The sequence below is a fragment of the Carassius carassius genome, chromosome 3, assembly GCF_963082965.1.
Source record: "Carassius carassius chromosome 3, fCarCar2.1, whole genome shotgun sequence".
In the NCBI taxonomy this organism is placed as follows: Eukaryota; Metazoa; Chordata; class Actinopteri; order Cypriniformes; family Cyprinidae; genus Carassius; species Carassius carassius.
The window spans coordinates 13432702-13457368 of NC_081757.1; the positions used below are offsets into that span (position 1 = coordinate 13432702).

At 38.2% G+C, this 24667-nt stretch overlaps 2 protein-coding genes across 4 annotated transcripts in view; both read left to right on the forward strand.

The window, feature by feature from the left end:
- Positions 1 to 15710, forward strand: part of tln2a (talin 2a) — a 50514-nt gene extending 34804 nt beyond the window's left edge. For 2 of the 3 annotated variants that reach the window (XM_059530028.1, XM_059530030.1), the window contains 31 exons: positions 218 to 426; positions 693 to 812; positions 1036 to 1233; positions 1312 to 1451; positions 1539 to 1632; positions 1732 to 1821; positions 2224 to 2346; positions 2475 to 2618; positions 2731 to 2892; positions 3004 to 3144; positions 3230 to 3411; positions 3523 to 3655; positions 5009 to 5110; positions 5192 to 5362; positions 5456 to 5602; positions 5733 to 5834; positions 5942 to 6061; positions 6149 to 6295; positions 6444 to 6613; positions 8029 to 8212; positions 8335 to 8460; positions 9387 to 9503; positions 9621 to 9806; positions 9915 to 10022; positions 10121 to 10226; positions 11081 to 11205; positions 12102 to 12227; positions 12356 to 12418; positions 12504 to 12686; positions 12848 to 12973; positions 13733 to 15710. In XM_059530028.1, coding sequence (XP_059386011.1) covers positions 218 to 426; positions 693 to 812; positions 1036 to 1233; positions 1312 to 1451; positions 1539 to 1632; positions 1732 to 1821; positions 2224 to 2346; positions 2475 to 2618; positions 2731 to 2892; positions 3004 to 3144; positions 3230 to 3411; positions 3523 to 3655; positions 5009 to 5110; positions 5192 to 5362; positions 5456 to 5602; positions 5733 to 5834; positions 5942 to 6061; positions 6149 to 6295; positions 6444 to 6613; positions 8029 to 8212; positions 8335 to 8460; positions 9387 to 9503; positions 9621 to 9806; positions 9915 to 10022; positions 10121 to 10226; positions 11081 to 11205; positions 12102 to 12227; positions 12356 to 12418; positions 12504 to 12686; positions 12848 to 12973; positions 13733 to 13861 — 4274 coding nt within the window. In that variant the 3' untranslated portion in view covers positions 13862 to 15710. Of the gene's footprint in view, positions 1 to 217; positions 427 to 692; positions 813 to 1035; positions 1234 to 1311; positions 1452 to 1538; positions 1633 to 1731; positions 1822 to 2223; positions 2347 to 2474; positions 2619 to 2730; positions 2893 to 3003; positions 3145 to 3229; positions 3412 to 3522; positions 3656 to 5008; positions 5111 to 5191; positions 5363 to 5455; positions 5603 to 5732; positions 5835 to 5941; positions 6062 to 6148; positions 6296 to 6443; positions 6614 to 8028; positions 8213 to 8334; positions 8461 to 9386; positions 9504 to 9620; positions 9807 to 9914; positions 10023 to 10120; positions 10241 to 11080; positions 11206 to 12101; positions 12228 to 12355; positions 12419 to 12503; positions 12687 to 12847; positions 12974 to 13732 lie in introns of all 3 variants that reach the window. The other variant, XM_059530029.1, reaches the window with a different exon arrangement.
- A 3101-nt stretch (positions 15711 to 18811) lies between these two features.
- On the forward strand, positions 18812 to 24620 carry LOC132120075 (tropomyosin alpha-1 chain-like). Its single transcript, XM_059530032.1, has 10 exons — positions 18812 to 19061; positions 19392 to 19517; positions 21421 to 21554; positions 22409 to 22526; positions 22651 to 22721; positions 22808 to 22883; positions 22987 to 23049; positions 23128 to 23197; positions 23635 to 23713; positions 24314 to 24620. The coding sequence occupies exons 1-10, from the start codon at positions 18948 to 18950 to the stop codon at positions 24315 to 24317; spliced, it is 855 nt and encodes a 284-aa protein (XP_059386015.1). The 5' UTR covers positions 18812 to 18947; the 3' UTR covers positions 24318 to 24620.
- Positions 24621 to 24667: the final 47 nt, after the last annotated feature.

Consider the following 24667-nt stretch of genomic DNA (forward strand, 5'->3'; position numbering starts at 1 on the left):
GCTAATTATAATTAATAACCCTAGCTCTAAATGTTAACATTTTTGGAATAATAAAATAACTAAAATTATTCATTATATTTATATTTGAGGATGTTTCTAGAGGTTTTGTCAAATTAAGTTAACCTCCAGAGACTATTTAGTTACCTAGATTATATATAGCAAAATAAACAAACGTACATGGTTCACACACACTCCCGTGAATTGTATGTGTTTGCAGGTGTAGCTGCCAGTGAAACTGCCCAGGCTCTTAAGACATTAGCACAGGCTGCGAGGGGTGTTGCTGCCACCTCATCAGACCCTGCTGGAGCTGCAGCCATGTTGGATTCTGCTCGCGAGGTTATGGAAGGATCAGCTAAATTAATTTCTGAAGCCAAGGAGGCGCTGGTTGCTCCTGGTGACGCAGAGATACAAAAGAGGCTAGCTCAGGTGAGGGGGGAAGAGAAGATGTCTTATTTGTCCTTTTTTTTTTTTTTTTTAAATAGATTTTATTATTCACAACATTAACTTAGAAATGAGGAAGTCCACATACAATTAGTCATTGACGAGCCAGCAATATTAGCAGTGAATTAAAAAAAATAAACTATGTTTGATCAATTACTGAAGTATTCATTTTCTTAAAAAAAAACATACATATATACATATATTTCTAAATCTATTTATATATGTGTGTGTGTCTCTGTTTTGTGTGTTAGGTCGCAAAGGCTGTGTCCCACTCACTGAATGCATGTGTGAACTGTCTACCTGGACAAAAGGATGTTGATATGGCTCTGAAAAGCATCGGAGAAGCCAGCAAAAAACTGCTTGTAGAGACGGTGAGCTACAAACAATGACATAATTTTTTTTTTTTTTTTTGTCATCACCCAATGTGCTTGATGCTAATGCTAATTAATGAAAATGCTTCACAAATATTATAACTTGAAAATTTGTTCTATCCCTTAATGTACTTTCACTGTCCCCAGTATAGTGCATGCCATTATTATATGTTCTAATGTGTGTTTGGTAGCTGAATGTTTTGTTTGTTTGTTTGTTTGGCAGCTCCCTCCCTGCAGTAAGTCCTTCCAGGATGCTCAGAGTGACCTGAACCAGACTGCAGCCGATCTGAACCAGTCTGCAGGGGATGTGGTCCATGCCTCTAGAGGAACCACTAGCCAGCTTGCAGATGCTTCTGGAAAGTTCAGTGAGGACTTCGATGAGTTTCTGGATGCTGGCATTGAGATGGCAGGCCACACCCAGGTATGATATGTGGAGCATGAACATGAGAATGTGGATAAGTCTTCCTTTTCCTGAAATAAGTCAATTTGGTTGTTTTAGAGTAAGGATGATCAAATGCAAGTGGTTGGGAATTTGAAGAACATCTCAATGGCCTCCAGTAAGCTGCTGTTGGCTGCCAAGTCTTTATCTGTGGACCCTGCAGCAGGCAATGCAAAGAACCTTCTCGCTGCTGCCGCCAGGTACTTCACGCCATGTTTATTTATGCATGTTTTATATATGCTGCTGTTTCTGTATTTTTACCTTCTCTCTCCTGCGTGTTTATTCAGAATGGTGACTGACAGCATCAATCAGCTGATTACACTGTGTACCCAGAATGCCCCAGGACAGAGGGAATGTGACAATGCTCTAAGAGAGCTTGAGGTATTATATACAAACAATGCATATACTGCACACTATTAAGTAATTTGTTTTATATTTGAAAACAAAAATGGTATATTGTCTCTTTTTTGTGGGTTACAGGCCGTTAGGGGACTTCTAGATAACCCAAATGAGCCAGTCAATGATCTCTCCTACTTTGAATGCATTGAAAGTGTCATGGAGAACTCTAAGGTAACAGAAACTATTATTGGAGGTTTTACATGGAATACTATCAGGATTTTTATTGCAAACGTTTATTCAGTATTGTTACAAGCATAGAAACATTTTGCATGTTATCTGAGCACAAGTCAGCCCACAGGAATAAATTACATTTCAGACTATAATAAAATAAAAAATGGTTGTTTTAAATTGCAAAAATGTTTCTCAATATTACTGTTTTATATTATTTATGATCAAATAAATGCAGCTTTGGTGAGCATAAGCATTTCAAGTATGTATCTCACATACTAACTGGGCAAAACTGCTGTTATGATGTTGAACTGCAGTATTCATTTAGCCTTTTGATACAGTTAAATGTTGATGCATATCATTAGGTGATAACCAATCTGTTATCCACCTCTTTCTGATAAATAGATTCTCGGTGAGTCTATGGCCGGGATCTCTCATAACTGCAAGACAGGAGATGTTCCAGCATTTGGAGACTGTGTGGGTGGAGCCTCTAAAGCTCTGTGTGGTCTGACCGAAGCAGCTGGACAGGTAAGACGCTAGCCACTCTGCCCTTTAATATCATAATTTGTTCATAACAAGTATACATTTTTTTTTACCTCTGGACACTTTATCTTTATGAATGTATCAATCATAATTGTTTTTTTATGTGTCTCTAGGCTGCTTACCTAGTGGGTGTGTCTGACCCCAGCAGCCAAGCTGGACATCCAGGCTTAGTGGATCCTATCCAGTTCGCTCGTGCTAATCAGGCAATCCAGATGGCTTGCCAAAATCTTGTTGACCCAGACAGTAGTCCTTCCCAGGTAACGGTCAGTCTTTAGGCATGTAGGGTTTGGACGTAAGCCCAAAACTTGTCTTCTACAACATCTTGATCTGCACTTTTAAGGCCAAAATATTAATATATGCATATTGCAGGTGCTCTCAGCTGCCACCATTGTTGCTAAGCACACCTCAGCGCTGTGTAATGCTTGCCGATTGGCCTCGTCTAAGACTGCAAACCCTGTGGCTAAAAGACACTTCGTGCAGTCAGCCAAAGAAGTGGCCAACAGCACAGCCAACCTGGTCAAAACAATCAAGGTTAAACCACTCGTCTTTATAAATGAATCCAACTTTTATCCACTCCATTGACATCAAATGATTGTTCTCTTGCATCATATTCTAGCATTTCATTCTTCTCTCCCACCATAGGCTTTGGATGGAGATTTCTCTGAGGAAAACCGTGGGAAATGTCGTGTTTCCACAGCGCCGCTCATCGAAGCTGTTGACAATCTGACCACGTTTGCTTCCAATCCAGAGTTTGCTAGTGTTCCTGCACAGATAAGTAGAGAGGTGTGAGGTTCTTCTTCTTTGGATTGTTGTTCATGATTATATCCTCCTTGTTGTTCATATTTATGTTTTTCTACTCACAATTTAGGGTTCTGCTGCACAGGAGCCAATCATCCAGTCGGCACGCGCCATGCTTGATAGCTCCACCCACCTTTTGAAGATAGCTAGGTCATTGGTTATGAACCCTAAAGATCCACCCACATGGTCATTACTAGCGAGCCATTCACGCACCGTATCAGACTCCATCAAGAGCCTCATTACTGCCATCAGGTAACACATATACTCACAGTTTGTATGAGACCCGCAGAATAGAAATTAGCTACTATAAATGTGTGGAGTTTTTTTTCTCAATAACTTAAGTTCATATGGTTGATATTACAGGGATAAAGCCCCTGGCCAGAAGGAATGTGACTCGGCCATTGATAATATCAATAAATTCATTCGAGATATTGAGCAGGCCTCTCTTGCAGCTGTCAGCCAAAATCTTTCTCGTAGAGACGAAGTTTCATCTGAGGTAAATGTTTGTTTATACTGCAGCTACATATTTTTGTTAATGTTTTTTCTGGAAAATCGACAAATTAAAGGTGCTGTATGTAGAATTGACACTGAGAGGTTGAACTAGATATTGCAGTCCAAATTCAAAATATTGGAGAGGGTTTTTTTAACATGACCCCTACTCCTCAGACTTGATGCATGTGTAGGTTGCCAGATTGATGACACAAACGGGAACGATCGCACTTGACGATGAATGCAATGAAATACACTTTGTGTTCTACCAACTGGCAACCCGGGGTGCCGAAATACAATTGGGTAAACTGGCGGTGGGCAGGTTTCCCAAACCAAAACCGAGACCGACATTCCGGCCCGGAACGCACATTTTCAAAAGGGAATAACTAACTGTAGCATTGTTTTTCTGATTAACAATTATGTTAACTTAGCATGTTTCTTAAATATCTGCAAACATGTTATGGCAGTTTTATGCTTAGTGATAGTGAAGTGAAGTGACATTCGGCCAAGTATGGTGACCCATACTCAGAATTTGTGCTCTGCATTTAACCCATCCGAAGTGCACACACACAGAGCAGTGAACACACACACACACTGTGAACACACACCCGGAGCAGTGGGCAGCCATTTATGCTGCGGCGCCCGGGGAGCAGTTGGGGGTTCGGTGCCTTGCTCAAGGGCACCTAAGTCGTGGTATTGAAGGTGGAGAGAGAACTGTACATGCACTCCCCCCACCTACAATTCCTGCCGGCCCGAGACTCGAACCCACAACCCTTCGATTGGGAGTCCGATTCTCTAACCACCAGGCCACGACTTCCCCCTAGTAGAGTCAAAATCTTACATACAGCACCTTTAATGTAGAAACAACATAAAAATGGTACATTTTAAAATTATTTGTTTCTTTTAGTGGCATCTTTTTACTAAGTATTTTGGATGAAGTCAAGTATTGCTGATACTGATTCCTCTATTGCATGGATATTTACCTATTTCTGATAATAAAATGAGTATTTATAGCCATAACATTTACAGTAACATTTTAACACTTAGTTGTCATAACATAAAAACACTTTTAATTTTAAGTGTTGTTAATTGATCTCTATATATGTCCATTATAATAAATGTCACATTTATCTGTGAATTTAATATGGTGTGTATTTAGTAATTCTATAGTAATATAGTGCTATTTCTGTCTCCGTCAGTGTCAGCTCTCTCTGTTTGAAAAAACGGTTCTGCATTTGTTTTCACAACAAATAAGAAAATTGCAAGTTAAATCATCTGTAACAATATTTTTATGTGAGGATCAGAAAAATTACAGTGGGTTTTCTAACCAGGAGTCCTTAACCATTATTGTACATTTCAGGCTTTGCAGGAGCAGTTAACATCATCTGTTCAGGAGGTGGGTCACCTGATTGAGCCGATTTCCACAGCAGCAAAAGGAGAAGCAGCCCAGCTGGGTCATAAGGTGACTAAAATTGCCTTTACAGACTAAAATTAATTGTCATATATTTTTCAACCCTAATGCATGCCTATGTCTGTCCCTCAGGTCTCTCAGTTGGTCAGTTACTTCACTCCTCTGGTTTCCGCTTCTATGGGCATGGCTTCCAAAATCTTGGATCATCAGCAGCAGATGAACCTTCTGGATCAGACCAAGACTCTTGCTGAGTCTGCTCTACAAATGCTGTACGCTGCCAAAGAAGGTGGTGGAAACCCAAAGGTACTTTTCATTCATTCATTCATTCTTTCAAATAGTTTTTCTTCATAGAAAATGTCAGTCTTTTAGCAAATTCATTATCTCATTCGTCTTCAGGCGGCTCATACCCATGATGCCATAGCAGAAGCTGCACAGTTGATGAGGGAAGCTGTCGATGACCTCTTGCTGACCCTGAATGAAGCTGCTAGTGAGGTTGGCATGGTCAGTGGCATGGTGGATGTGATTGCTGATGCCATGGGCAAGGTAAAAACTCGCAAACTTTAGCATTAAAACTGGCTTAATACGCATTGTGATTACATTCAGTTGAAAATAATTGACGTTTTAAATGATAAACAGCCATGTAACACATTTTAACGGTCTTGTCATTCTGTAGTTAGGTGAAGGTACCCCACCAGAACCAGAAGGTTCATTTGTAGAATATCAGACCACCATGGTTAGATACTCAAAAGCTATTGCTGTCAGTGCACAGGAGATGGTAAGCAATCATAATCTTCTACACTTAATATGTTTCTTTACATCATAAAGATTTATACATGGACTTTGGTGTCTAATATCACCGTATGCCTTCATTCTCACCTTCAGATCACTAAATCAGTGAGTGCTCCAGAGGATCTGGGCAGTTTGGCCTCTCAGGTCACTGCAGACTACAGTCAGCTTGCAGTTCAGGGACGTCTGGCTGCTGCTACTGCTGAACCAGAGGAGGTGACCGACGTACACATGCATAGTCATACTTTCTGTATTTCTCTCACACACATGCATGCTGACCCTTGTGTTTGTTGGTGATTCTAGATCAGTTTCCAGATAAAGACACGAGTGCAGGAACTGGGGCACGGCTGTATTGTGCTTGTTCAGAAGGCTGGAGCGCTGCAGATCAGTCCATCTGACTCGTTCACAAAGAGAGAACTTATTGAGTGCGCACGTGCTGTCACAGAGAAGGTATTAAAATGCAGAACACAAAACCAAATCATATGCTTTTCGCACAGCTTCCTGTCTAAGAGTTCATTGAGTTTTCTGTTGAACTGTTGATATCTGCATATAGTAGCAGCGATTTTTGTTTTTTTTAATGCAAGTTTGTTTTCTGTAGGTGTCTATGGTGCTTTCGGCATTGCAAGCTGGTAATAAGGGCACTCAAGCCTGTATCACTGCTGCCAGTGCTGTATCAGGCATCATCGCTGACCTGGACACCACCATCATGTTTGCTTCTGCTGGCACACTCAATGCTGAGAACGATTCAGACTCCTTCGCTGATCACAGGTACAGTGGGGTTCAGTACATATCTAGTGCAATGGGGTTAATTTGTAGTTTGCAGTTAATGGTGAAGACCTGAAATAAAAATGTTTGGCAAAAATCAAATATTTGGGGTACATTGGGTCAAAAAAAAAATTTTTTATATCTAAAAAAAATGTTTTTAGTTTTTTTCCATTTCAGAATTTCCTTAGTTTTTAACTAAAATTTTTAGATGGCTGAAATTTCGGTGCATCTTTATCAGTCATTGCAAAATTAAGGTTCTGAAGGTGTCTAACAGGGATGTCCCGATAGTTCCTCGGGGACAGGGGCTTAAATGTAAAAAAGGGGAACTTATAAGGAGTCATTCAAATTAAAAAAATTACCGTTGTAAAATTATGGTCACACTTTATTTTAAGACCCAATTCTCTCTATTCTTCCATTAACTATGACTTTTGCCTCAAACTCCTAATTTGCTGCATATTAATAGTTACTAAGTTAGTTAATATGTTTATGTATAGGATAGGATTAGGGATGTACAAAGAATAAGGTCATGCAGAATATGTGCTTTATAACTACTAATAAGCCAATATATTAATAATAGGCATGCTAACTAAGTTAATAGTGAGAATTGGTCCCTATAAATAATTGTTAGCAAAATTGTGTATGCATAATTATAAAAATAAAACCCTTTACATGTACTTAACTTGAACTGCTTACACTTCACACAATAGGCCTGATGGTGGCACTTGAGCTTCATTTAATCAACAATGATAGTTTAATCAAATGGTTAACAATATATCAATATGCAGTTATGTGTCAGACACTGGTTTGTGTTTTGTGTGCGTTTTGTTTCGTGTGCCTTCCAGTGTTTCCTTATTTGGTCATGTTCCTTCATGTTCTCGTTTAGTTTGATTATGATTACTTTCACCTGTGTTTATTAATTATCCCTAGTATACAAGTCTGTGCTTTTGCGTTCTGTCTCTGTCAGATCTACTTGTCGTTACGTTGATGTGGTCCCTGCTGTTTCCAGTGTTAATGTTCTCTGTGATACGTGAATTAAATACTGTTTGTATATTCCTCGTTCCTCAGTTTCGGTTATCCTCGTGTGTGTACCATGACAGTATGTAAATAGGAGTAAATTTAACACTACTTCCAATTTATGAGACCACTTCTACTTTAGCAATTTCAGGTTTGTTAAAAAAAACAAAACCGTTACATACATGCTACATAGTTTTCAACTGATTTATAAATAAAATAACACAAGTGGAAAATACTGTCCCACTTTACATTGTCCAATGAAATTTGAGCTTGGTGATACAAGAAACATAGAACAGCACAGGAGATTGGTTACCAAAGAAAGCTGTCAAATATAGAATTTAACAGTAAAAGAAAAAAATAGATATATCCCCAGAATGCTACAATTGACTTTTAATTGTTTTTAGGGAGAATATTCTGAAGACAGCCAAAGCACTGGTGGAGGACACTAAGAACCTTGTTTCAGGTGCAGCATCAAGTCAAGAGAAGCTGGCCCAAGCCGCCCAGTCTTCTGCCAAGACCATCACACAGCTTACAGATGTGGTGAAATTGGGAGCAGCCAGCATAGGCCCGGATGACCCAGAAACACAGGTGAGAGCCGTGGAGAAAGTGATGAGGACAGATGAGAAGTCAAACACAGCGATTTACCAGCAGCCACATGGAAGTCATCTCTCTGGAATGCACATGTGTTATTGTCATTCATCTCCTCGTAGGTGGTGCTGATCAACGCAGTGAAGGATGTTGCTAAAGCTTTAGCTGAGCTCATTAGTGCCACCAAGTGTGCAGCAGGAAAAGCAGCAGATGACCCCTCCATGTTCCAGCTCAAGAGTGCGGCCAAGGTACGACTGTCAAAAACACTTCTGCATAACATAAATATTATTCTCCCTTTTCCACATTTTCTGTCATACCTCAAGAGCACAGAACTTGGTAAGAAACACTCCATCTAGACAATTAGCTGTTATAAATGTCTCTGAAACTGTAATCTCCCAGTTGTCCTTCAGAAATCTGGCTGCACGGATGGAAATGTCTCCTAACTCAGATATGAGTAAAAGTGTTCTGGTGAGAAGCTCATTCCAGTGTGTGCCATTAATCAGATTAATTATTAATAAGAAAATGAATGTTTTCTTCTCCATCACCTACTTTGATTCCCATTGCACACTCAGTCCCAAATATTGTGCGATAAAATGAACTACATGCTCTATTAATGGTATAGTTCTGCATGAGTTTGCATTCACTCATTTTTAGTATTCAAAAAAAGGTGGTATTACCAGTTTGACCTTAGATCAGTGTTATTTTAGTATTGTTTATGTGCCGTGTTAAATATTTATTAATATTTTGGCTTTTATTTTTACATTTGCAGTTTTCATTTTTATTTTAGTTTAAGTTGTAGTCATTTTGTTTATATAGATATCTAGATAGAGAGAGAGAGAGAGGTTACTGGTGCATATATACAATTTTGTAGTTTTAATAATTAAGTTGCCAATAAAACATTTCTAACATTTCTCTTCATTTAATATATGAATGATTTAATTCAGGTTTATTTCAGTTTATTTCAGTCAGTGAAAATAACATATGTCTTTATAAATTGAGAAGATAGGAGAAAACAAGTTGTTGTCTATAAATTGCTGGTTTCTGAAGGGAGACATCTTTGCAGTAGTGAACGTCGCCATCAAATGTTCTTCTGTAAAAGTTCAACTAATGATGGCGTGGCAGTGGTATTCTCAGATGTGAAATGAAAATGTATTCTTTATGTCTGTGTGTTCAGGTTATGGTAACTAATGTAACATCCTTACTGAAAACGGTGAAGGCAGTGGAGGATGAGGCTTCAAGAGGAACCAGAGCTCTGGAAGCCACTATCGAGTGCATCAAACAGGAACTCACAGTAAGTTGAAAACACAAGAAAAGAATGTAAGCGCATAATTTTTTTATCGTGTTAGTCATCAATTATTTAAACTGACCTTAATTTGATCATTTAAATGAACGATTGTGTCGTAATCAGGTGTTTCAGTCTAAAGAAGCCCCTGAGAAATCAACCACTCCAGAAGAGTTCATTCGCATGACGAAGGGCATCACCACAGCCACCGCCAAAGCAGTTGCAGCAGGAAATTCTGCCAGACAGGAAGATGTCATCTCCACAGCAAACCTCAGCCGCAAGGTCATAGCCGATATGCTGACCACATGCAAGGTGTGTGCATATACTTGTTTTCTGCCCATGTCCCTCTATGCTTCATCATCGCTGGATTATCAAATGTGTTTTTGGTGCAAATAACAGACTCTAATATCTGCCCCTCAGCAAGCGGCATATCATGAGGAAGTGAGTGAAGAGGTCAGGAGCAGAGCTCTGTTATATGGCACTGAATGTACCAATGGATATATAGAGCTCCTAGAACATGTCCTACAGGTACAAACACAGTCATTTACACACACAATAAATCTGCATGTTGCTTTCGCTCAGGATTGGTCTTAACCAGAACTGTTTATGGCTTCTGTTTATTTCAGGTCTTACAGAAGCCAACAGGTGACCAGAAACCGAAATTGGCGACGTTCTCTAAAAAGGTTGCTGCAGCCGTCACTGAACTGATTCAAACAGCGGAGGCAATGAAAGGTAAGAGATATAGTGTAACACACACTTTCATTAAGACACAAACATGTTCACTCAGTGTACTTTGGGGATACTTTGGACTTACTGTGCTGAGTAAAGTTTCCTATTTTTTCCTGTGTATCGCTTAAGATGAGGGTGAGTACCGTAAAAGTCCCTTTAAGGCAAGTCATGTCACTCGGCGGCTATCTTTGAAATGCCTCTCGGGCATGCAAATGCAGCTCCTATCTCTTTGAATGGGGAAAAAACTGATTCTCCAAAACTGTTCGCCAAGCTTACGATTAAATTTCATATTTGAAATCAACAATGAAATCTGACAACAACTGTATCATAAAAGTTGTTTATTTTGCTCAAATAGCGTTATAGAAAGCTTATTTTTCAGACTAGGTCAGCCAGTGTGCATGCGCAGTCTCAGAGCCCTGACTGTTTCTATAGAAACCGGGCTCTGACTTAACCGATTAGCGATTGGCTCTTTTGCTGAGAAGGCGGGGCTTCAGTCGATAGCACGGCCAAACTGAGTGTTGCATTTTCCCCCTTTAAAACTATACGAGTGACACGTCTTGGGAATTCTATAGTCTTTGGTACCGTAAGATGCCAGTACGAAATTATTCCATCTTTCCGGCCTTCATTTTGAACATTTTCTTATTTAACCATATTTGTGTCTTGTTTATTTGTTTTGTGGGATTTCATTTGTGTCCAGCACTGTGACTAAATTAATTGCTCTCTGGCTTGCTTTGTTTTAAAAACACCATTCATTTTTCATTCACCTGCTGACACCCATTCAGTTATTGCAGCATGCTGCACTGAATTGATTCCAGGCCTTGCCAAACATTAGTTAAATGTGTGTATTGTGTATTTAGGCACTGAGTGGGTCGACCCTGAGGATCCTACGGTGATCGCCGAAACAGAGTTATTGGGAGCTGCGGCCTCAATCGAAGCAGCAGCCAAGAAACTTGAGCAGCTCAAACCAAGAGCCAAACCAAAGGTAGTGTACATGATTAATACACACTTTAAAGACTACGCTAAATTAATGGATTGTAAGGGATTGCAGTGCTCTGTAATATTTGAAATTATGTGTATATATGCGCTAGTGGTAAAAGGTTTAGAATAATTCAGATTTTTCCAATGATTTTGAAAAAAAAGTCTCTTATGCTCACCAAAGATGCATTCTAATACGTACAATTTATTCCTGTGTTGGAGAAGCTGAATTTTCAGCAGCCATTACTTCAGTCTTCAGTGTCACTTGGAGCTTCAGAATTGATTAAGAATTTATTTAGATTTTAAGTCTGTTTTTATTTTATGTCTGTTTTTTTTTGTCTTATCAGCCCTAGTAAGCATAAGACACTTTCAAAAACATAAAAAGTATACATTGTTACCAGTAGTGTATTAATGTTTATTAATATTATATATATGATATTTATAATGTGCATTTGTAATTTATAATAAATATAAAACGTTTATATGTTTGCATGTGTTTATAGTATCAAGGAATTCCAAATGCCACAATAAATTCATTGTGTGTATGCATATTGGCCAATAAAACATTCTAATTAAACACAGCTGTGATTAGATGTAGTGTGTAGTAGAGGCCCAAAGACTGCACAAAGCAACTCAAAAAGAACTGTAAAACTGAGACACATGCACTGAACTTATTATTTTTGCTGTGTTAGACAAACACATAAAGTGACAATACAATAGTAACACATTTAATGACTACAAAATTGCTGCCATCAGTTCTTGATAAAAAAAAAATTATTTTTTGTATTTTGCCCTTTTTTAACCACAGCTATATACAGTCTAACACAGTGAGCCATTAATTTCTTATAACCTCCTCAAGATGTTACAACTGCGTTTTCCATGATATTTATATATTTTTTGCAGCAAGCTAATGAGAATTTAGACTTTGAAGAGCAGATTCTTGAGGCAGCCAAATCTATCGCCGCAGCCACCAGCGCTCTTGTAAAATCAGCTTCAGCTGCTCAGCGAGAACTCGTAGCCCAGGGCAAGGTAAGAAGATATGGCATGTTTATTAATCAGTCCATAAAATGATTATTTATAGCAACCGTTTTTGAGTTTTTCCATTTACTCAGTTTTTATAGAATAATAACAGACTTTTTGTTTTTCCCTTTCTGAAGGTGGGAGCCATCCCTGCTAATGCTGTGGATGATGGACAATGGTCTCAAGGGCTAATATCTGCTGTAAGTCCTTAAGGATTCAAAAGTGCCAATAAAATGTCGTCATGTTATGTTCCTGTATAACTTCTCTGTTTGCTCACTGTTCCAGGCACGCATGGTTGCCGCAGCCACCAGTAGCCTCTGTGAGGCAGCGAATGCATCGGTCCAAGGTCATGCCAGTGAAGAAAAGCTCATCTCTTCTGCCAAACAAGTGGCTGCTTCCACTGCACAGCTGCTGGTGGCGTGCAAGGTTAAAGCTGAGCAGGATTCAGAGGCTATGAGGAGGCTACAGGTATATATGGTTAATTAAAGAAAAATACTAAATTCATTCTGATATTTTAAATGGTAACTGCACTGTACATGTTCACATATAAACCTAGGCTTACATTACTGCCTTCATTGAACATGAATTTCATAGGCACATTTCATGAACTTCTTATGCGTTATCTGCAGGCTGCAGGCAATGCTGTGAAACGGGCCTCTGACTGTCTGGTTCGAGCGGCCCAGAAAGCTGCTTTCAACAAGGCAGATGATGATAATGTGGTGGTCAAGACCAGGTTTGTAGGAGGAATTGCTCAGGTAAGATTTTAGGCTGAATTCGGTCTATGGTTGATTCAATAATAATTAGTTAATAATAAATACATAATTCTATTGCTTATAAAAATAATATTATTATTTAAATAATAATTTTATATTTTTGTTTGTTGTGGTTGTTGTTAATAATAGTAATAAATATATTTGTGACCCTGGACCACAAAACCTTTAGTCTTAAGTGTACATTTTTCGAAATTGAAATTTATATATCATCTGAAAGCTGAATAAATAAACTTTCCATTGGTGTATGGTGTGTTAGGATTGTTAGGACAATATTTGGCCGAGATACAATTATTTGAAAATCTAAAATCTGAGGGTGCAAAAAAATGTAAATATTGAAAAAATTGTCTTTTAAAGCTGTCCAAATGAAGTTCTTAGCAATGCATATTACTAATCTAAAATGTAGTTTTAATATATTTACGGTATTTAATATATTTACGGTATCAGCAGATCAATAGATAGATGGATAATAAATAAATAAATAAATGTAATTTAATATATGTAGACAACGAAATGTTTGCTATATAATACAAATAATTAACAAATAATAATACTGTATTTTGAATGCGTATTCATAATTTGATCTTTCTGACTGCCCATACATTTTTTTAATTTATTAATTACTACTGTTTTAACTGGGACTAATAATTATAATATCATTTAGTATTTTAAGGTTATACTCTCCCATATTTGCTTTGTTCAGTTCATATTTAATATGTGTTGTGCTTTGTCTGTTTGGCCCAGATTATTGCTGCTCAGGAGGAGATGTTGAGGAAGGAGAGGGAGCTGGAAGAGGCCCGTAAGAAGCTAGCGCAGATCAGACAACAGCAGTACAAGTTCCTGCCAAGTGAACTCCGAGAGGATGAGGACTAAACAGAAATAATGGCTTCCCTTTGATCAAATTATCCACCATTTGATTTTTGCTGTCAGGACACATGAATTTCAATAGTGCAGTCCATACGACAAATACTGAACTGATGAAGGGTTATTGATTCAGTTGACTGGATTGTGAATTTTTAAATATTTAAACTCTTGAACATTTCAAACCGTCTCGTCTCTTTAACCGTAAATGTGTTCATCACCCTCATGAAGAAGCTTCAAATTTCTGGCATGAATCTGAATTTGTGAATGTGTGCATGAAGATTTTGGAAGCACATTACCATGTGCTCAGAACAGCCAGGTTTACACTTTTGGGATTGGAGTGTTGAGGAAGAAATAAATGAACTCTGTTCGATTTCAGTCATTTAAAATAAAGCATTTATTGGGTTTCAAACAAGGTGGAGACTTTAATGCTTACGTCACTTAAAGTCAAGAAGAAAAGAAACCTGACTGTTAGAGACTCCAACTGAATGTTTAACATTTGTACATTTTGTAACGGTGAGATACATTTTTATGCTTCACTTTCATTGCTTCATTAAGTATACAAATAAAGATATTTATGTAGACAAACAAATGTGCGAAAATGTGCAATGTAAAACAAAACCACTCAGAATAATAGTCTAAATGCATCATCTCCAATGAATTCTTCTTGCTGCCCATACGTTTTGAGAATGTAATGAGCGGATCTAGTGATTGGTGGATTAAATCGGGAGAATCAGAAAGCCATACTAACCTCAGAAGATCTGTGGAAATTCCATCTCTAACCCCATAGAACTGATGTTTTACCACAGCAAAATATTTCTTACAAGGATGAAATCCAAATACTGAATGTATATTCAATTATAATGGAATTGTATCGCTCCTACTGTTGTTTTGGGCACAAGGATGTACGTTCAAAAGAACATGTTGTACTTCACTTTATGTAGAGCCAGACATACTTTGAGTGACTTTTCTTCTTATGCTGAAATGACTGGCCACTGCAGTATTTCACAGTGCTGTTTGTTGCTGCTTTTATTTTCTCTTCATTATGTCTTCTTTATCTAACTATCTTTCTGATTTTTGACCTTATGCTCTATGTGTCTCTTTCATTGTTGTATTTTGGTCATATGCAACCCTGGAAATCTGTTCTCAGTGCTTTATTGCTTTGCCACAGCAACTCTTCAGTCTCTGGCTTTATGTACATTTAGTTTCAGTGCCTTAGTTTATCACTGTCAAATGAACGTATCAGTTCTCTGACTGTAGGAGACAAGATCAGGTGTTTATACAGTATTCTGGCTTGCATTCACCATAGTGTGTGTGTGTGTGTGTGTGTGTGTGTGTGTGTGTCTCGAAGCTGAGTTGCTGCTAATCTGTTACTACTTTTGTGCCCGGATGTTCAGAGTTGGAATGGTTCGAGTTGGTAATTACTACAGCAAGTAATTGTCATAAAGTGGCCTGTGAAACTCACTTTAAGCAGTTCCCCCTTTAGATCTGCCTAGAAAGTGTCTGTCTACTTTATGTTGCTGTAATTGTGTATGGCTTACATACAAATGTATGACTGTATGTTAAGACAGCACACTTTCTACTGCATTTCTTGTGCATGCTCCATTACATTTAATGGCAGAGTTGGAGAATGGTCTAAATGTTGCCAGCTCATGCATTGTGTAGACAACTAAAATATTGAGAAAGTCCTGAATGTGACTCCACATTTAGAGAAAACCAATTGATTTTGTTTTATTTGTGGGTGTCTTTGAACGACTGCCTGTAAGAGCACTGCAGTAAATCAAGTTATACATGTAAAGCTTCTGCATATATGGAAAAACATTTTAACTGAAAATAAAGGGTTTCAATTTAGTTCTCTTCACGTGATGTTCGTATGGAATGTTTTATTTTATTTTTTTTGCACTTTTGACCCGAAAGTGAAATTGACAATGAAACTGAATGGTATAATGCTGCTCATGCACTGAACAGTTTTTAATTCTTATTTTTAATGTTTCCCCGTATGTGGTATGTTAGAGAATGAACTCTCACAAAAACATTTTAATCCTTCATTAATCAAAGTTATATATTACAAAAAACAATTGGGCCTCAGGTACCTGTCACTTTTTTTATCCTCTTTAATCATTTTGAATGTGTGGTTAATGTGTACAATAATAATAATCGATTAATACTGTGTTAATTGCGTTATTATTTGTGTTGATACTTTTTTAATTCATACAGTTAAATTTTATAAACCCATTTCAGCATGTAAATAGATATAGGGAAGCATACTGGAAAGTGTAGTATAATTAAAATAAAATATAAAATATGCATGTTCGGTATTAGTTCTGAGGCAAGTAGTAATAAGCTTGCAAGCTTGAGTTTTGGAATAATGTTCTACGTCGTCATCTGTAAGTTTATGCAGTCTCCGTTTAGAAGGTTATAGATCTCTATGATGCCAAATAGAATCAACGTTGCCTTTTATGTACGATCTCCCCTTCTTCCACATATGCTTTGTGATATGTACATACATCTAAAAGAAGTACATCTCAGTGATTTGTTAAAGTGACTGACACAAACATTGTCTCTCTCATTTAGAGCATGTACTCAGTCTTCTGTTTCTGTCTGCAGTTTTGCAGTTATTCTGAGCTATTCTTTATGGTGGTGAACTGAGATGAGTAATCTGCCACTACAGATCAACTCCTATGACAGTACTGCATTAAGTTTGGGCTGACTGCTCCTTTAAGACACTGGCATGGGGGTAGGGCAGAGCTGGTATGTCTTAGTCAGCATGAGGGTATGGGGCTATATTGGGTGGGATCACAAACTCGAGAAGGTGCTAATTTTAGTCCCCTGTGGGGAGATGGTCATAGCAGATATGCATGTTTAAAGATTTACAGTTGGTACAATTAGAGTTGCAATTGGATTGGCAAGTAAAACTGTCAAATTTCCTCAAACGGTAGATGTTTTCAAACATAAGTTTCACGTATTAGTCTGTATAACTTCTTTGGGAGAGGAGAGGATGGTGAGAAGTACACACATTGTGTATGGTTTTATGTTATATGTGTAATACTTTGCCAACATAATGGAGTTTATGGCTGTTTAATACCCTTACAGCATAACGGCGCTCTGCTCTCTCCAGCACACATACTTTTATCTTGGATCTCAGTAAACAGAATATAACTCTGCCTATCAATTTTACCAGTTTCCATTATAACTACATTTTCATTTTGCAGCTTTCTGTAAACTTGCTGTATTCAAATGATACAGAATAGTCCAATCAAAGCTATAGCTTATTCAGCAGCATTCAGAAAATCTTGAAGTTGAATCAAAGGCATTTAACAGGTTGAGGTGCCAGGCGTAAGTGCGTTGTTGAAAGGTTTTCGCCTAGAGGAAGCTTTGCACGTCTGTTTGAATGTCTCTGGATATAACATGCTAATCTGATCATTCTTAAAGGCTAACTGCAGAAAGCAGTGAGGAAAAGAATGAAACTAGAATACACTTTTAGAAATCAATGTAATTTATTGGTATATGGTTCCAAGAACCTCTAACATTGATGAAAACTAGGTTCTCATGGGAAAAGTTTCTTGATATTAATAAAATGTTCTACACAATAAGAAAATTGTTCTTTTAAGAACTGTTCACAGAAAAATGGTTCTTTAGTGTTGCTGCAAAACCCCCTTTGGAATTTATTTATTTTTTATTAAAAAACTATAGGTGATCATAATCTCAAGAAAGTAAGCATAATAAATAATTAGTTATAGAGAAACAATTCAATGTGCATATATTTTTTCCCTAACGCTTAATGTTAGATCACAATAGCAGAAAAAAGTCACATATATTCCATGCATACTATAATGAATTACTATAGTAAAAATGCACCTACATTACATTTTTAATAGACAATGATAAAAACACAGTTGTGTGACTCAAGATTAAGGGTAGCTGTGTGTGTAGAAAAGCTGGTCTTAAACGGCTAAGAAGAGACTGTAGCAGGTGCTTCCTTCAGGAGGGGAAGGGTAAAAATAACCTGGAGTTGAGTTCATGGTGTGGGAATGTGAGAGTATAAGAAATTAATATTGAGGGCAAACACCTCAGCTTTGAAAAAGACTGTGTCTGGTGATGATCTTATCCAAAACCCCGTTATAAACTGTGGAACAAATAGCAAACAAAAGCAAACCATTATCTCTAACTTGCAAGAATAAGAAATCGGAAACGAAGTAACCTCACTGCTAGGTGAAAATGTATTAAATGATGTATCAAAGCTCAAATAGAGGCGTTACATGTGGCTTGTATCCTCGCGGCATGGCTGGCAGCTGTAGCTGTGCCACACGACACGTCGTTGTGATTCCAAGAGATTTGGGGGGGTTTTACCGTGGCCAGTTTAAACCAGCACGGTGCTTGGCAATGAATGCAAGCGTGCTGAAAGATTGCTGTTCTACAGCCACCGTATCTAAAGCTCTTCAGATTATGAACAATGCCTGAGGGACTCGTTGACATGTCTCTCTGACCCAGAGATAGTAATGCCTTCCCTTAAGATAATCACTTTCATGAGCCCCTCGTGTCGTGTGCTGTATAAAATCAATCGATTTTTTTCTCTCTCCGTAACGACTTTTAGTTTTCATTGTAAAAAGTTTATGGATGGGGGAAAAAATCTTTTTATTTAGCCAGCCCCAAAAATATATATATTTTGGGGTTCGCATAATCAGCGTTTTGCATTAATTGGATAACGTGTAGCTTAAATTGCTTCCCGGACAGTTTTGTTCCTCTTCCCCCAGTTTCTCTCCAGGTTCAGGGTGTTAGAAATAGGAACACGGCCCCCCTGTAAGACGTCTTGGCCCTGAGATCCCATATATAGGCATTTCAATGGTCAAATGTCTGAGGGCAGCGAATCGCCGTCCAGAACCTTAAAAAAAGACGCGACGCAGGAGGAACCGCTGAGGGCCGTTCCCAAAAAAGTATTGGGTGTCTAGCGGAACTTCTCAGGCTTCTGTGAAGGCACATATTTGACAGGCTACAGCGAGACCAGCTCGCACTCCAGCTCAGCCTTCAGTTCAGCACAGACGCTCATCGCCTCTCTCAGTCCAGTGTTTGGTGCGACCACCCATACACAAACGCAGCCATGGATGCCATTAAGAAGAAGATGCAGATGCTCAAGCTCGACAAGGAGAATGCCTTGGACAGAGCAGAGCAGGCTGAGGGCGACAAGAAGGGAGCAGAGGACAGAAGCAAGCAGGTTGGACATGAATCGGGCGCTCGTGCATTTGGGTGGCTCTTTTGCACCTTTATGAAACAGACTTTACATTTTGTTTTTACAGCTAATACGGCATAATATGGCATGATTACATATTTAATAAGCTTTTCGGTTTCTATCCTATCTTGTATTTTATTTTTAATTCTACTTTAACTTTTTTCATGTCAGATGTCTCACTGCTACAGTAGACTATAGGCCTACCTGTTTTATAGGCCTGCATTGTTAACTAATGTCAATTGCACATATAATGCATAAACGCAGCTGCCAGCCGTTCTTGTCTCTTGTATATTGACACACGTGTTTCTCCTGTAGCTCGAGGATGACCTGGTCGCCCTGCAGAAGAAGCTAAAGGGAACTGAGGATGAGTTGGACAAATACTCTGAAGCCCTGAAGGATGCTCAGGAGAAACTGGAGCTGGCTGAGAAGAAAGCTACCGATGTAAGCATTCAGGGAAACTTAGGGTTTCCCGTCTGAGGTCACGTAACCTGCACCTAGGCTATCCCTGCTAGACAGACAGTCTTCAACTTACTATACAGCAACACCCGATTTCATTTTTACCATCATGTAGCCTAGTACGTCGGACATTGTTTTTACCGACTAAACTTTATCGATAGTAAAAAGATGATAGGTAAAAATTGATAGCCTTAATGCACTGTAAGTCGCTTTGGATAAAAGCTTCTGCTAAATGCATACATTTATTTATTTAATTTAATTTATCATCGGGAACTTAAAAAAAAAGAACGAAAGAAAAAAAAGTATTTAAAAATGACGCCGGCCATTCTTAAATGTAGCCTATTTGCACCACCTGGTAAACGAATAGCATACCAAGACCCAGATGGTAAAGCAGTCTGCCATATGTACAGTTGCAGGAGAGTGTATGCAAACGGCGGGTTAAATTTAGTAGAGCGCTTTATAAGGAAAGCATCTGGGGGTTCGTTTGCACACCTACAAGCGTCTCAGGGGTCCGTGTAGAATTTCACCTCACCCTTACTGGATACCTAAGATCAGCGATTACCCATAAAGCTAGTTTGATAAACGATACATATAATTATATTATCTGATAAAACATATATAAGTGAAGATTTTACTGAATAAACATTTATTTAGCGCACCTTTGTAACCAACTTTATAATATTTTAAAACGCATTAGAAGCTGCAAGCTTTTAGCTATGTTCAAATACTTTTTGCAGTTTCTTGGAAATTCAAGCTTCTCGTCAGATGGTGTCATTCAAAATAAACCCCAAAATACCCGGTTCACCCTGAAACAATGATTCACCTCAATGGATTTCCAGTGGATTTTGGTCGACCTGTATTGCAGTAACATTTCACAAGATGGCGCTGTACGCCGCACAGTTAACATGTGAGTGCAAAATCTGTAAAAGCAACAAAGTACAACAAACAAAATAGGCGGAGAGATAAAAATGCATTTAACAACAATGCAGTTTTGATCATCTAATTTGTTACATTGATTTTTTTTTATACTGCACAATATTTATGGCAGTATCCATCTTAGAACAATATTTATGGCAGTATCCATCTTAGTGATAACACAGGAAACAATTGACATGTTTGACATTTCTAATTTAATTTAGGCAATAAGCAGGTCATGTGGTTACAAACGATAATACAGCCTAGATCCACTGACTTCCGGTGTTTGGTAAAGCGTTACCAGTCGCTGGCTGGGAATCAGGGTGGGCTATTTGCGTTACTGGAGCGCCGTGAACACCCCGTGATACCCCGTCCAAACAAACCGCAGGCTTCGTGATGGCTGCTGGTACGGCGTATCTCGACGCTGTGAAAAAGAAAATCAGGTCACTGCAAGAGCAAGCAGACGATGCTGAGAGCCGAACACAGAGACTACAAGAGGAGCTCGAGACCGAGCGCGCTGCCAGGCAGTCTGTGAGCTTACCATAATGATTTAAGTGCATTAGCAGGCCAACTGCAGCGCTGTTTCACATAAGATTACATCAAAAGGCGGAAAAAGACAAGACAGTCATTCTAAAATTATGTTTAAACAACGTTTTTGTCGTTAGAAAGTTCTAAATAATTGATTGCGCACTGGCGCTTAATGGATGGAGAGGGCGGTGCTGCTTTTTTGACAGGTGACGTCCTCCCATCTTTAAACAATGTTTTAATGTTTCCCGGAAAATTAGTAGACGCTAACATTTGAATGTTCTCGGGTATTTGTCAAGATATCGTATAGCACATTTAAAACCATAGTACGTAAAACGACAGTGTTATAAGTTCTAGACTTTTTTCTCACGAAGGCGCTGTTTAAACCTGTTATTAATGTAGACTAGATTAGTGCACTGTTGGCTCATTACTCGTTGTGTGTGCGCAGGCTGAGGCCGACGTCGCTTCCCTGAACAGACGCATCCAGCTTGTTGAGGAGGAGTTGGATCGCGCCCAGGAGCGTCTGGCCACTGCTCTGCAGAAGCTGGAGGAGGCTGAGAAGGCTGCTGATGAGAGTGAGAGGTGTGTAGGAAAACTCATTGGCCACTTATTATGACTAGGGCACAAAACAAGCTTTGGGATTCTTAGAAATAACTTTCTTTTGCAAAAAAATGGCAAGAGGTCATAAGGTTATTTTTTAATTGAGATTTCAAAATAAATAAGGTTTCCATTGGTGTATGGTTTGTTAGGATAGGACAATATTTTGCTGAAAATCTGAAATCTGAGGTTGCAAGAAATCAAAATATTGAGAAAACTGTCTTTAAAGTTGTCCAAATTAAGTCCTTAGCCATGCATATTACTAATCAAAAATTAAGTTTTTATATATTTAAGGTAGAAAATTTAAAAAATATCTTCATGGAACATGATCTTTACCTTGTATCCTAATGATTTTTGGCATAAAAGAAAAATCGACCATTTTGACCCATACATATTGTTGGCTATTGCTACAAATATGACCCATGCTACTTATGACTGGTTTTGTGGTCCAGGGTCACAAATATGTTTTTATTTTCCCAATTTTATTTTCCATTTTTAAATAAAATGTAAAACCACGATATGGAATTTTTTGCATTATATACATTTTTGGAATTACATTTAAAAAAATGTTTTTTGTTTTTTTTTTAATATTATAGTTTTTATTGCAGTGAATTGAATATCAATCTATTCAATTTTGTCAGAAAAGTCAAATGGCAATGTATGAATGTAATTAGATATGGGCCAAGACCTCTGACGTAGGATAAACCAAAATTACATTTTAAAGGGAGGATATATACTCTATTACTTTGACGCTTAGTCTAATTCAAATTGATAGTTTATTTTAAACATATGCAATAGGTCTCATGATTATAATAACACCCAAACCCTGTCTCTCTCAGAGGCATGAAGGTCATTGAGAACAGGGCCCTGAAGGATGAGGAGAAGATGGAGCTGCAGGAGATCCAGTTGAAGGAGGCCAAGCACATTGCTGAGGAGGCCGACCGCAAATATGAGGAGGTCAGTGTTTTCTCTCTTTCTTACTCTTATCATATATTATAAATAAATGCTCCAGAAATGCAATAAACAATCTCTTAATCTTGGGCAATGTAACACATGTCCACTTCTTTGTGATGCTACACAGGTGGCCCGTAAGCTGGTGATTGTTGAGGGTGAGCTGGAGCGTACTGAGGAGCGTGCTGAGCTCAATGAGAGGTAAAAACAAACAAATGTAACACTTTTTAAAAACATATTCTGTGTGTCATTTTTTGTCTCAACTTTTCTGACACTCCCACCTATAGCAAGTGCTCTGAGCTGGAGGAGGAGTTGAAAACTGTGACCAACACCATGAAGTCTCTGGAAGCCCAGGCTGAGAAGGTAAGCATGTAAATGTTATGTGTACGTGTGAATTAGTTAATGATCATCTGTGCATATTTGTTTTGCATGTTTGCATCTTTTCCTCTCTCTTCCCTGTCTACAGTACTCCTCTAAAGAGGACAAATATGAGGAGGAGATCAAGGTCTTGACTGACAAGCTGAAGGAGGTGAGTTCATTTAGCCACCATCTTATGTGTGTGTGTGCGCTATCATATAAGAGGGCCTGACATCTCTCTGTGTTCCAGGCTGAGACTCGTGCTGAGTTCGCTGAGAGATCAGTCGCCAAGCTTGAGAAGACCATTGATGATCTGGAGGGTATGTCAACTTGTACCTCACTGTTGCTATTAGACAAGGGTTAAATCCTTAGTTACATAATAACATCCTTTGAATATAAGGTTTAGGTTTGTTTTGAATTTTTCTGTTACAATTAACAGTTCACAAAGTGATTTAAAAGGATATGCCTTTAAATTAGCAGCGGTACATATCACCACTGCTAGAAAGTACTAGAATGTAGGTATTTGAGAGATTTTATTTTTTCTTATGATAAAGGAAGGTCATTTCACTTCATTTCATTTCTGTTGAATTACTGTTTTCCTAGTCTTTTCTTTTATCTGTCTCTCTCTGGCCATTTGTCATTGTTCGATCTGCATTGGCACTGCTTCCTTTCCCTTATTTTCTTGTTTTTCCATTCTTTTCCATTCCTCCCCACTCAACACCCCTTGACCATTCTGGCCTTTAATTGGCTACTTTAGATGAATTGTATGCTCAGAAACTCAAGTACAAAGCCATCAGCGAGGAGCTGGACCACGCTCTCAACGACATGACCTCCATGTAACTATCACCACATGTTACTCGTGTTCATGTATGAGAGTGTGCACACGTGTTTGGTTTAATAGCATTTGCAGTTTCTCTGTCTGCTAGTATAATCAAATTTTCAGATTTGATGACAGATTTTAGACTGAACCCAAGTATTAAGTTTAAAGCCTGCTTGACAAACCTTTCTATTGATTTACTTGGTATAAAGATGAAATGAAATTACACAATGTTTCATCTGGAATGCATGATGACTCTCTTTTTTTATCTCTGGCATGCCCTTTGTTGTTTGAGATCACCATCTCTCATTTGTTTCAACTGGTTTTCTTTCTTTCTTTCTTTCTATTCTCATTTATTTCAACTAATTTTTAAATGTAAACATTGTTTACATTTGAAACAACTTGCTAAATGATTTTTATGAGAATAAAAAAAATATTCTCAGAATGCCTGATGTAATCTTTTTCTCACATGCATGGACATACTTGTTGTGTGATTGACCAAATATATGTATATTTATGTGACACTGACAGTCTTTTTATATTTCTGGCATGTCCTTTATTGTCATCACTTCACCATCTTTCATTTGTTTCAACTCGTTTTTTTTCTCCCCCTGCACAGTTAAATTTTTTACATCTCATCTCTGGCTCCGGGCACCGTCTGAGCGGCAGGTCTTTCACTTCCTCTGTGTTTCTCTGTTGTCGCTTTTCTCCATCGCACTATTCTCAGTGGGGATGGAGCTCTCAGTTCTATAGTCCCATCACTTGTACAGAAATGTTTAGCTTTCTGTAAAATAAAAGTTCCTCCCATCTCTGTAAGCTCCCCACTCGTTTCTCTCTTAAGTATGTCTTAACTCTTTTGATTTCATATGTCTTTAATTTATTGTCAGGAAGCTTGAATAAAATCCAAAAAAAGCTCCTTCTCATCACCTTATGTTGCTTCTCTCTTTGACAGCACTGTTTCTGTGCCATTGTA

Bases quoted from the DNA above. Each gene is read 5' to 3' on its own strand.
- LOC132120075 (XM_059530032.1), top strand. From the start codon at position 18,948: ATGGATGCCATTAAGAAGAAGATGCAGATGCTCAAGCTCGACAAGGAG. The intron at 22,527-22,650 runs GTCAGTGTTTTC...GATGCTACACAG, and splicing joins CCGACCGCAAATATGAGGAG to GTGGCCCGTAAGCTGGTGAT. The intron at 22,722-22,807 runs GTAAAAACAAAC...TCCCACCTATAG, and splicing joins CGTGCTGAGCTCAATGAGAG to CAAGTGCTCTGAGCTGGAGG.